The following is a 13,204-nucleotide window of genomic DNA, read 5'->3' as shown; positions in this document are numbered from 1 at the left end:
TAACACACTACGCCGCCAGGGACTCAAATCCTGCAGTGCCAGACGTGTCCCCCTGCTTAAGCCAGTACATGTCCAGGCCCATCTGAAGTTTGCTAGAGAGCATTTGGATGATCCAGAAGAAGATTGGGAGAATGTCATATGGTCAGATGAAACCAAAATATAACTTTTTGGTAAAAACTCAACTCGTCGTGTTTGGAGGACAAAGAATGCTGAGTTGCATCAAAAGAACACCATACCTACTGTGAAGCATGGGGGTGGAAACATCATGCTTTGGGGCTGTTTTTCTGCAAAGGGAACCAGGACGACTGATCCGTGTAAAGGAAAGAATGAATGGGGCCATGTATCGTGAGACTTTGAGTGAAAACCTCCTTCCATCAGCAAGGGCATTGAAGATGAAACGTGGCTGGGTCTTTCAGCATGACAATGATCCCAAACACACCGCCCGGGCAACGAAAGAGTGGTTTTGTAAGAAGCATTTCAAGGTCCTAGAGTGGCCTAGCCAGTCTCCAGATCTCAACCCCATAGACAATCTTTGGAGGGAGTTGAAAGTCCGTGTTGCCCAGCAACAGCCCCAAAACATCACTCCTCTAGAGGAGATCTGCATGGAGGAATGGGCCAAAATAACAGCAACAGTGTGTGAAAACCTTGTGAAGACTTACAGAGAACGTTTGACCTCTGTCATTGCCAACAAAGGGTATATAACAAAGTATTGAGGTAAACTTTTGTTATTGACCAAATACTTATTTTCCACCATAATTTGCAAATAAATTCATTAAAAATCCTACAATGTGATTTTCTGGATTTTTTTCTTCTCATTTTGTCTGTCATAGTTGAAGTGTACCTATGATGAAAATTACAGGCCTCTCTTATCTTTTTAAGTGGGAGAACTTGCACAATTGGTGGCTGACTAAATACCTTTTTGCCCCACTGTATATTCAATCTCTCCCTGTCCAAGTCTACTGTCCCCACATGCTTCAAGATGTCCACCATTGATCCTGTACCCAAGAAAGCAAAGGTAATTGAACTAAATGACTATCGCCCCATAGCACTCACTTCTGTCATCATGAAGTGCTTTGAGCGACTCGTCAAGGATCAAATCACCTCTACCTTACCTGACACCCTAGACCAACTAGACCAACAGACGATGCAATCACCATTGCACTGCACACTGCCCTATTCCATCTAGACTAGAGGAATACCTACAGTTGAAGTCAGAAGTTTACATACATTTATGTTGAAGTCATTAAAACATGTAGGTATTCCCTGAGTGTAGGGGGCAGTATTTTGATGTTTGGATGAAAAACGTACCCAAATGAAACTGCCTAGTTTCCAAAACTGTCAAAATATTGTCTGTGAGTATAACAGAACTGATATTGCAGGCGAAAACTTGAGGAAAATCCAAAGTGGAAGTGCCTTCTATTTTGTAAGCTCCCTGTACCATTGAATGCCTTCCCTCCATTTAAAGGGATATCAACCAGATTCCTTTCCTCGTGGCTTCCACATGGTGTGAACAGTCTTTAGACATAGTTTCAGCCTTTTATTCTGAAAAATGAGCGAGAACGATCACATCACCTCAGTGGATATTATCGATTATTTATTGTAAAAACAACCTGAGGATTGATTATAAAAAACGTTTGACAATTTTTCTACGAACTTTATGGATACTATTTGGAATTTTCGTCTATCCTGTCATGACCGCTCGAGCTTGTGGATTACTGAACATAACGCGCCAACCAAATGGAGGTATTTTGGATATAAAAATAATCTTTATGGAACAAAAGGAACATTTATTGTGTAACTGGGAGTCTTGTGAGTGCAAACATCTGAAGATCATCAAAGGTAAGTGATTCATTTTATTGCTTTTCTGACTTTCGTGACCAATCTACTTTGCTGCTCGCTGTTTGTAATGATTTGTCTGCTGAGAGAGATGTCCTTACATAAATGCTTGGTTTGCTTTTGCAGAAAAGCTTTTTGGAAATCTGGTGGCGTGTCACAAGCTAAGCTGTGTTTTGCTATATTGCACTTGTGATTTCATGAAAATGTAATATTTTTAGTAATTTAATTTGAATTTGGCGCTCTGCACTTCAGCGGATGTTGACGAAAATGATCCCGCTAACGGGATGGGTGCGCCAAGAAGTTAAACAGCTTGGAAAATTCCAGAAAATTATGTCAAGGCTTTAGAAGCTTCTGATAGGCTATTTGACATAATTTGAGTCAATTGGAGGTGTACCTGTGGATGTATTTCAAGGCCTTCAAACCTTCAAACTCAGTGCCTCTTTGCTTGACATCATGGGAAAATCAAAAGAAATCAGCCAAGACCTCAGAAAAAAAGATTGTAGACCTCCACAAGTCTGGTTCATCCTTGTGAGCAATTTCCAAACACCTGAAGGTACCACGTTCATCTGTACAAACAATAGTACGCAAGTATAAACACCATGGGACCACACAGTCGTCATACCGCTCAGGAAGAAGACACATTCTGTCTCCTAGAGATGAACGCACTTTCATGCGAAAAGTGCAAATCAATCCCAGAACAACAGCAAAGGACCTTGTGAAGATGCTGGAGAAAACAGGTACAAAAGTATCTATATGTGGATAAATAAACTAGGCTTGTAATTTAACAATTTTATTCATATTTACAGATGGCATACAAGTTTCTTATTAAGGCACATGAAAGTTCACGTTCCAGAAGGCATCTCTGTCAAAAACATTTTGATAAAAATATTTTTTTTTATGTTCAAATGGCTCTCCTGTGAAGTAGTGACCTGCAACATACGCCTTCCTGAAACAAGTCACAAATTTGTTCTTATACTTTTTGTAATTTGAAGAATTCAGGGGAGAAGGATTTGTGAGAAACGTTTAATTATAATTGTTTTTAGACCGGTTGGTAACCAAGAGTCTCCTTTGGAAGAATGCTTGTCAAGTGTTGTTTGGAAAATTGCGAAAATCCTCAGACATGGTTTTGAATGACGTCTGGCTGGTGACATTCGTCCCTTTAGCTCCTCTACCTCTGACAGTGTAAATTCAAAACAGTGTTTATATTCCATTACAACCATAAACAGATAATCAACCCTTTTGTTGGTAGAATCCATAAGGAGTTGCAGGAAAGACTCAGCGTTATTTTCCAGCAGATCTATTAGATCTTTATAGAACTATTTTCATTGATCAATTAGTTCATGGAGTGTAGTGCTTGAGACGTATTCCTCTTCCACATTGAGCTTTGCAGAGTATTTCTAGTATTAGCCATGCTACAAGCTTGTTGTGAGCTAAAATGAGTTCGCAAACACAACCCACACCCCAAAAACAAGCGCCACCAGTGAAATGGCAAACACGTACAAGCAACACACACGCACCAGTACGATAAACAGAGAGAAATCGGACAACTTGCTCACTGTATGGATCCTGGCTGCACTTTACTAAATGAGCTGGAGATTACCAACTCGCAGATTAGTGCTGTGGATACAAGCAATATGCGGTGCATTAAGCCAAAACACTGGTCAAAGAACGAGCTGTGTGACCGAGCAGTGTGAACAACGTCAGAGTCCTTCCGGGTGCCAACCTGGTTGGTACTATAATGAATAGTACCATTCACCTCAATGAAGGACGGAGCTGAGTTAGCTTAATTTAGAAGCCTATAATTTCATTTAAGGTACTCCAGAGCTTTTTACTATCATTCTTCATATCATTTATCTTTGTTCCATAGTATAGTTTCTTCTTCTTTTTGTTAAGTTTAGCTATGTGTGTTCTCATTTACTGTATGTTTTTCAATCTGCTATGTTGCCAGACTTATTTGCCATTCCCTTAGCCTCATTCCTCTGAGCCATACAGTTTTTCAATTAATCATTTACCATGGGGATTTGGAATTTTTAACAGTCAGTTTCTTTATAGGTGCATGCCTGTCAGTAACCAGAATAAGCAATTTCATAAATGCTTCAAGTGCAGTGTCAGGATGTTCCTCATTACACACATCGGACCAACACATATTTGTCACATCTTCAAAATAGGAGTCATTTCAAAACCTCTTGTATGATCATTTATACTGTACACTATTTTAGGTCCAGTCTTCGGAACCTTGTTTTTCCTATTATATTATGATCCCTACACCGGATGGGTTTGAATACGGTTTAAGAGCAGTAAATTAGTAAATATGTGGTCAATACAATGATACAATACAATGATTTAGTTCCTGTTCCGTTTGTAAATACCCTGGTAGGTTGACTGAACCAGTTTACAGACACAGGTTACAGTTTGAAGCTTTTTCTTGAGTTTGATGAAAGCCAGTCAATATTCAGGTCACCCAGAAAATATACCTCTCTGTTGATATCCTATACATTATCAAGAATTTCACACATATTATCCAGATATTGAGTGTTAGCACTTGGTGGTCTATAACAACTTCCCACAAGAATAGTCAATGTGAGGCAGGTGAACCTTTAGCCATATCTCATTTGCCATGAGATCCTCTCTAAGCTTTACAGGAATATGACTCCTCCGTCGGCATTCCTGTCTCTTCTGTATATGTTATAATCATATATTGCTACAATTGTATCATTAAATGTATATCCTAAGTGAGTTTCAGAGATAGCCAGTATATGTATGCTTTCTGTTGCTAGCAAGTTATCAAATTCATGAACCTTGTTTCTTAGGCTACATATGTTAATGTAGTGTATTTGAAGTGCTTTTCTGGGATTCTTGATTGTTTTTATTGCTTTAATGGGAGGCTTATCAGAGGTAGCCATGACAGTGATATTTACATTTGAACTGATAGCACAGGGTGAAGTGCTAACAGTGGGCTTCTTACTAGTGCAAACGATCTCAGTGCTAACAGTATAACTCAGGTTCATAGGCACATGCTTACTGCTGAGAATATCTGTTGTTTTGACAGAGGCATTTAGAGGAAAATAAATTAGGTTACTTACATTATGAACGCCAACACCTCTGAGAAAAATAACATTTGCAGCAGAACCACAACAGCTCAGCAACAAAATGGTAGGGATTATCTGAGCAGGGTTTGGGTCCCTGATAAGTCATTGTCTCAACGCGGCCTTGAAATGTGAGGACAGGGTCCAGTAAGCATGTTGTGTGTGGCATTTTGTGGTGCTAGATGGTCTGGGTTATCATCATAAGCCATAGGAACATTAATAAACAACGGAGGCGACGGAGTCATTCCTGAAATGCACCCTGGGAAGACTGACATCAAGTCGCTGCGGCAGCCAATACGGGCAATGTTAAGGCAATCAATCGGCGTCAGCAGATTGGCAGCCTGGAATTTACTGTCGTGAGAGCCGGCACATTCTGTATTAAGCCATAAGTGATTTCATCGCCATAATCCTTTCCTGGTTGTCGTGGGTAATGCTATGTGACAGCACTGAGTGATGTGTTTTTGGACTGTGGTGGCGGAGGTGCACGTGTTGTCATTCAGCAATGTGCATAAGGCTCCATAGCTCTATATTCAGTCAGGTCCTTAGCTGAGTTCTTATGAGAGGAGAGTACAGTGCAATGCAGCCAATAAGCCATGTGGCGCCATGCTTACAGCTCAAACCACCTCTTACACTGATTGATGTATGTCCTGGGGGTTGTTAATCAGGGCATTCCTGATGGCTGGTACCAGATTGGCTTTGAACCTTATGAACTGGTGTTTATCCGAGGTAACGCCTACTTCATTGTCTGTGATTGGGTGCTAGCTATGTTGACTGCTGGTGTTTGATTAGGTAAAGGCAAGGCTGACCTCCAGTCTGGGATGAACTAAGCTGGGAGTACTGCTGTTTATGTGTGGATGTTTGTGTATGTCTGTCCCTGTGTGTCAAATCAAACTTTATTTGTCAAATGCTCTGAATACTCCAAGTGTATACATTACCGTGAAATTCTTACTTACAAGCACTTAACCAACAGTGCAGTTCAAGAAGAGCTAAGAAAATATTTACCAAAATAAACTAAAGCAATTTTTTAAAATTAAAATAAAAAGTAACACAATAACACACAAGGCTAAATACAGGGGGTACCAGTACAGAGTCAGTGTGCGGGGGTACAGGTTAGTTCAGGTAATTTGTACATGTAGGTAGGGGTGAAGTGTCTATGCATAGATAGTAAACAGCGAGTAGCAGCAGTGTACAAAACAAATGGAGGGGGGTGATCAATGTAATAGGCCAGTTGCCATTTGAATAATTGTCCAGCAGTCTTATGGCTTGGGGGTAGAAGCTGTTAAGGAGCCTTTTGGTCCTAGACTAGGTGCTCCGGAACTGCTTGCCATGCAGTAGCATTGAGAGAGATTGTTGTCCTGGCACCACACTGCCAGTTCTCTGACCTCCTCCATATAGGCCATCTCATCGTTGTCGGTGATCAGGCGACTCCAACACTATCATTAAGTTTGCTGACGACACACCCCTGAGGGGCCCCAGTGAGGAGGATCAGCGTGGCAGACGTGTTGTTGCCTTCCCTTACCACCTGGGGGCAGCCTGTCAGGATGTCCAGGATCCAGTTGCAGATGGAGGTGTTTAGTCCCAGGGTCCTTAGCTTAGTGATGAGCTTTTTGTGGGCGCTATGGTGTTGAAGGCTGAGCTGTAGTCAATGAACAGCATTCTCATTTTGTCCAGGTGGGAAAGGGCATTGTGGAGTGCAATAGAGATTGCATCATCTTTGGATCTGTTGGGGCGGTATGCAAGTTGGAGTGGGTCTAGGGTATCCGGGAGGATGCTGTTGATGTGAGCCATGACCAGCCTTTCAAAGCACTGAGTGCTACGGGCGGTAATCATTTAAGCAGGTTACCTTCGCTTCTTTGGGCACATAGACTATGGTGGTCTGCTTGAAACACGTAGGTATTACAGACTCAGTCAGGGAGAGGTTGAAAATGTCAGTGAAGACACTTACCAGTTGGTTCACTCATGCTTTGAGTACACGTCCTTGTAATCTATCTGGCCCAGCGACTTTGTGAATGTTGACCTGTTTGAAGGTCTTGCTCACATCGGCTACCAAGAGCGTTATCACACAGTCATCTAGAACAGCTGGTGCTCTCGTGTATGCTTCAGTGTTGCTTGGCTCGAAGCGAGCACTGAAGCATACACGAGAGCACCAGTGTGTGTGTGTGCTTGTGTGTCAGTGATTGCGTTCGTGCATGTGAGCACTTGTGTGTGTATCAGATTGTCAGGAATACTCACAGGCAGTGGACAACAGTGCGGCCATCTCCACACTCCCTCTGCCACTTGTGCACGTGAGCCAGTAGGCTGAGGAAGGCCTTCTTGGAGTCGGGCACGTCGCGGTAGGCTGACCAGCGCAGGAACTGGAACTGACACACCACCATCTGGCCCTCCTGGGGCTAAGGACAGAAAGAAAACATGAAGCTCATGAGACCTAAATGTGTGTGTGTGTATGCATGTGTGTGTGCATGAGTTCCTGCCTGCGTGTGCGCGTTCATTGTGTGTCCATAAGTGTGTGAGAGATTTATAGCTCTGCTGGTGAGACTGGGACCTGAGGTGTGAAAGAAAGATGTCCATGTGTGCTCAGAGCTATAGCCCAAACCAGCACCTGCATTAATATCACTCTGATGCTGCAGGGGCACACGTGACAGCTGTAACAGCCTCCAGCCCTACAAGTAAGGAGCTAGGGATGCACTGTAAATCATACAGATTGGACTAACACAAACAAATAGGATGCAAGGAGAAGTTACAATCATGGAAGTGGGAATTTCTATGGACCTATTTCTCTTTCACACACACAAACAATTGCACACACCCTCGTTTCACATAGACAAACACACCATTTCCCGACACTATGCTATCTGTGGGTTGCATTCTTCCAGGTTGTGTGAGGTGCTGTTTGACAGTGCAGTGTGGAGGAGAGAGGTAGAGAGAGGTAGTGTAGGTGAGGAGGGATGACAGGAGGGGTAGATTGGGGAAAGGAGGACGCCACTCTATGAGGGTGGTTATGGGCACTTCCTCTCACAACCTGCCAGCAGGGACAGGTCTCGCGCATGGAGGTGTCAGTCTGGTTGACAGTGATGCAACACACCTATTCATTTACACACCCACACACAGTACAGTAATGTACACAAACGCAGCTCTTTCTACCGTTCTGACAGACAGACAGACAGACAGAGATAATTAAGACACACACACAAAGGCATGTAGGCATATGCACAAGCACAAACATGCACACGCACACCAAACAAAGTCTCTATTATTCTTCACAGAGGTAGGGAGGGAACATTGACAGGCATCTTCCTTTTCTTCCTGCCGGCATACTAAGGGGGACTTTGACAACACCAGTACTCCCTGTACTTTGACAACAGAGCTGTCATCTTCAGTTGGGATTGACATGAAGCCTAATTCATGAGTTCTGCCTGATTCTCTACGTCCAGGTACATTTGTGACACGCTTTATGAACAAATAAAAAGGGAGAGAAAATGTGCATTTGAGCCTGTTAGAATATCCCACATTGTGGATGTGACATGCATTACGGTCAAAGTTCCCCAGCAGGAAGAAAAGGAAGATGCCCATCAATGTAATGACAAGCAGGAAATTGAAAAAGGGAGACGGTTGTTTTATAGGGTTGAACGCATCTAGTGTGTGTGTGTGTGTGTGCGTGTGCGTGTGTGTGTGTGTGTGTGTAAATGCTCACCCTTGTCACATTTTTGACACAGAACAGACGAGTGATGACGTCGTCGTCAGCTGACATGGACAGGAACTCAACCTCCATTGGCCCATACTGCTGCAGACCAGGCTCTGGCCAGTACTGGACACAGGGCTAGAGATAGAGAGGAGGGGAAAGAGAGAGACAGAGAGAGAGACAGGGAGGTAGGGTAGAGTGAAAAAAGGAGGAGGAGGAGGAGAAAATAGTTCATTTGGCATCTTTGGGACCTATAGATCAATGTCAAGATTCCAAAAGGGAAATATCAGAGTCTAATCAATTCACCCCCAAATCCACCCTGTGACGACTCCAAATGTGTTCCAACGGCATGTGCTTGGAACTGGTACTGCAACAAAAACTAGCAGACCTTTCTGAAAGGAAGGGCTCTCACATAATTATGAAACAAAGTGAGCGCAGAGAGAGCGAAAGAGAGAGGTGGAGGGAGAGAGCGAGAGGAGGAGAGAATGTGTATATGTGTGAGAGAGACAGAGCAAGAGAGAGCAACAGAGAAGTGGGCCGGTATTAAATGACAGTCAGGCAGACACTGTGAGATACCTACAAAGAGAAACCTTGAGTTGTAGCTTGGGGGTAGGAATTAAAGTTGATATAGCTGAATCTCTAGAGACTGAAATGAAGCGAGGAGTGTTACTGACTCCACAATACCAATGTGGTCAGAGATCAAAGAGGCACAATAAAGTGTGAAAGAACAAATCCAAAAGCACACACACTTATACAGAGACTAAATGATGGCAGAGCAGCATGGCTCTGACTGGCTAAGTCTTCTGCTATTAGCACTACGGACACAGGAGCAAGAGTTGAGCTAAGATACAGCATCCCAGACACTGCCAGTAGAATCAGAACTAGATTCAGACTCAGATCTGCAGCATTTTTCACTGTGAAAAGTGAAACGCGGATTCATCAACCGAACACTGTCCCTTCCTAATAAACTACGTTCATTAACATATACATATATATATATACATATATATTACATGCATACAGTATATGTTAATATACATAAATATTGATATGTATAGCTCACCCAGGCAGAGTTGGACTGGTTGAGCTGGTTGAGCATGACCACCGAGGTGCAGCCGTAGTCGAACACCAACCTCCAGAAGTCGGCGGTGGTGCCGGGGAGCGGGTGAGGGGTGACGATGAAAGCGGCGGGCTGGTGGAAGCTGTCAGTGAGTGCCGCGTTGATGTAGTTGTTGCTCTCGCCCTCGGTGGTGACCAGGAATGCCAGGGCGCGGTCGGGCGGCAGCACGTCCATGCTGCGGTTCTTCTCCCGGTTCCTGGGGAGCAGGGCGATGCTGCACTCCTCCACGTCCAGGTGAGGGGTGACCGAGTTCAATGTCTGGAGGACGCAGGGGAGGTGGAAAGGGAGGGAAGATGGAGGGGAGGAGGGAGGAAGAAAAGTTGGAGGGATATAAAGATTTAATGAGGGGAGAATTTATGAGATTGGTGAGGTGAGATGAAGTATCAGAAATAAAAATAGGTGATGAAGACAAAAGAGGGAAAAGAGGGAATTGATGGAGGCGGACAGAGAGAAGGGGAGGAAGTGGGGGTGGAGAAACAGCATGTAATGACAGATTGGCCACTCGTAATTCTCTGTCAATACTGGTACATTGATTGACAGTTTCAGTTAGAAGCATCTTTAAAATAGTTTAACATCACTCTGAAATAGTCAGAGTTCAATAACAAATTGGAATAATTAGGCCAGCCTCTTGCATAATGAACACAAATGTTATGAACCTTTGGGAAAACAAAAGTGAAAACAGAATAATTTGCACCTATTGCTTTTGATGAACATTAACAATATTCCACCCTAATTACATAAGACAATATAAACAGAATATTTGGATCATTAATGCACCACATCAATAATAGATGTGGGAAATGTTTATCTTAGTGATACTGGCTGGTATTGGCTTTATGTGTAACGGCGTTCTTCGTTTGTCGAAAGAGAGTCGGACCGAAATGCAGCGTGGTTGTTACTCATGTTCTTTAATGAAGAGAATGACGATACATTAAATAACTAAATAAATAAAAAACAACAAACGGAACGTGAAACCTAATACAGCCTATCTGGTGAACACTACACAGAGACAGGAACAATCACCCACGAAATACAAAGTGAAACCCCGGCTACCTAAATATGGTTCCCAATCAGAGACAACGAGAATCACCTGACTCTGATTGAGAACCGCCTCAGGCAGCCAACCTAAGCTACACCCCTACTCAGCCGCAATACCAATGCCTACAAAAACCCCAATACGAAACACAACATATAAACCCATGTCACACCCTGGCCTGACCAAATATATAACGAAAACACAAAACACTATGACCAAGACGTGACATTATGATAGATACGGCATGAGCAACATATAGGTAGAGGTTGTATCAGAGGTTGTATTTGGGTATACATTGCATGGATCCTTTCAGAAGGAATGTCAGTTGGGTGAATTTACAGGATCAAAAGGGATCCACTTGCCCATCTTACTTAGGAAGAACTAACAACCTGTAATCAGAGAGCACCCATGCCCATTTCCCCCTGCCTAAGTAATGAATCGTCAAGTAATGAAAAGTGGCATAATTCATATGAAGTGTATTTGGAAAAACACAGTAAACAGTAAAAGTGTGCCGGGTGTGAGGGCCATCACCGACCCAGAGGACTGGGTGAACTCGCGTTCTGAGGCCGACACGAGTAAGGTCTTTAATCATGTCACCCCCTGCAAGGCCGCGGGGTCCGATGGTATTCCCGGACGTGTACTCAGAGCTGGCAGGCATATTCATAGTAATTTTCTACCTCTCCTTGTTCTAGTCTGTAATCCACACATGTTCTAATGACCACCACCATTCCTGTTCCCAAGAAGTCTTTATGCAACAATGACTACTACCCTGTGTCATGTAAAAATCTTCCCCGCATGAAAAAGTTTGCAGTCGTTCTGATTGTGACGTCTTGCGGTGAAATCTCTCCCAGAGTGAAAATCCCAGCTCAATAATTGCACATGCATCTCTTTATGTGGATGGATGGCTGAGCTTGTGTGTATGTTTCTCTCACACACATTTGCTTTACACATCTGCAAGGAATACTGACTCTGACCAATCAGAAGCTTGTTGAGGCATGAGATCAGCATATAAATACCCGGACTTGTGCGTCAAAGTGCTGAGGGTCAATGTGAGGAGAGATTTTTTGCAAATGCAAAGACTTGGGCGCTACGTTTTTGATTGACAGTACATATATTTGTTTGTTTGTTAGTTAGTTAGTTAGCTAGCTATACAAACAAGTTAAAACTGAACACCTCTGAGAACAAGCCATCTAGACCAGTTTATAGCTAATTATGCTAGTTAGCTAGATAAATCCAAGGCAAGGAGATGAGAGAAACTAACTTCAAGGTCCTCGGTGTGACTTAACCCTTGTTTTGTAAAAAATGACCCGCCACTATGTTAAACAGCAGAGAAAACCCCCTAAATTATATTTTTTCAATTTGAGTGACCCCAACATTAGAAAAAGTGAAACATCACCTTTGTTCATATTTCCATGAAAGCTGTACATCACCAGAGTACAAAGAATGTCTTTGGGTCATTTTTGACCCAGCGGTTCTAAAATAATTTACACACCACAAAAGCCACAAAGACACACACACACTCACAATGAGACCTATTGAACTCAGCCAGCAGCTCCCGAAGTAGAAGATCACCATGGTTGGCACAGTTATAAAGAACAAGCCTGAGCTCCCCCTGCACTCCTCGCAACAAGGGAGAGGCCTTCTAATCAAAAATTGCCTTCAGCCCCACCACCACTCTAGTTTCTTACCTCCCAAAGAGTAACAATAATGTGGTCCTCCTGAGCACACTCCACAAAACGGCTGAGATCAGTGATCATGAGGACAGAAAACCAGCCATCATCCTAGACTACAACCACAACAAAGGAGGCGTGGACAACCTGGACAAGGTGATTGGAACTTACAGCTGCAGGAGGATGACTGCCCGCTGGCCTCTGGTCATCTTCCATAACATCATTGATGTGTCCTCAAACAATGCCTTCGTGTTATGGAACAGCTGGGAAAGGCACATGTAACCCCACACATTCAAAGAAGGGAGCGCCTCCCCCAAACAGAAGCCTCTGCAGCGCTTGTGAAAGCTGTTCAGGGGGCTGAATCTTGTCCTGATCCACTTGAGGCTGCAGCTGGGGCAGGCAAGAGGAGGAGATACCAATTCTGCCCCCCAAAGAAGGACTGTAAAACAAATACTATGTGCTGCACATGTGAGAAATACATCTGCAAAGTCCATGCACACAAACATGCATACTGTCCTACATGTGCTAATTAGAGTTGACTTATTTATGTTCTTCATGTTTTTGTTTTGTATTTATTGTTGTTGTTTATACACCTTATGGGTGGGGGTAATGGTTAAGAAATGGGAGAAGACTAGTATTTTGTAGTTGAATTCCTCATTGTACGGTATATAAGAATATATGACTATGTTGACAAAAAAGTTCAAGACTGTTATTGTTTCCCTTCAATAAAATGCATTCAAAACTACTTTCTGCACATTTCAGCTACTTTCTTAGGCT

General features: G+C 43.1%; 1 protein-coding gene across 3 annotated transcripts in view; it reads right to left on the bottom strand.

Moving 5' to 3' along the window:
* LOC118364163 (receptor-type tyrosine-protein phosphatase U) overlaps positions 1 to 13,204 on the bottom strand; it is a 306,643-nt gene that overhangs the window by 15,489 nt on the left and 277,950 nt on the right. For all 3 annotated transcript variants that reach the window (XM_035745412.2, XM_035745413.2, XM_035745414.2), the window contains 3 exons: positions 9,665 to 9,979; positions 8,614 to 8,739; positions 7,155 to 7,312 (listed from right to left, as the gene is read on the bottom strand). In XM_035745412.2, coding sequence (XP_035601305.1) covers positions 7,155 to 7,312; positions 8,614 to 8,739; positions 9,665 to 9,979 — 599 coding nt within the window. The remainder of the gene's footprint in view (positions 1 to 7,154; positions 7,313 to 8,613; positions 8,740 to 9,664; positions 9,980 to 13,204) is intronic.

The sequence above is a fragment of the Oncorhynchus keta genome, chromosome 31 (genome assembly GCF_023373465.1).
Source record: "Oncorhynchus keta strain PuntledgeMale-10-30-2019 chromosome 31, Oket_V2, whole genome shotgun sequence".
In the NCBI taxonomy this organism is placed as follows: domain Eukaryota; kingdom Metazoa; phylum Chordata; class Actinopteri; order Salmoniformes; family Salmonidae; genus Oncorhynchus; species Oncorhynchus keta.
Note: the sequence above shows the minus strand (reverse complement) of the source record. Positions and strands in the feature narration are given on the sequence as shown.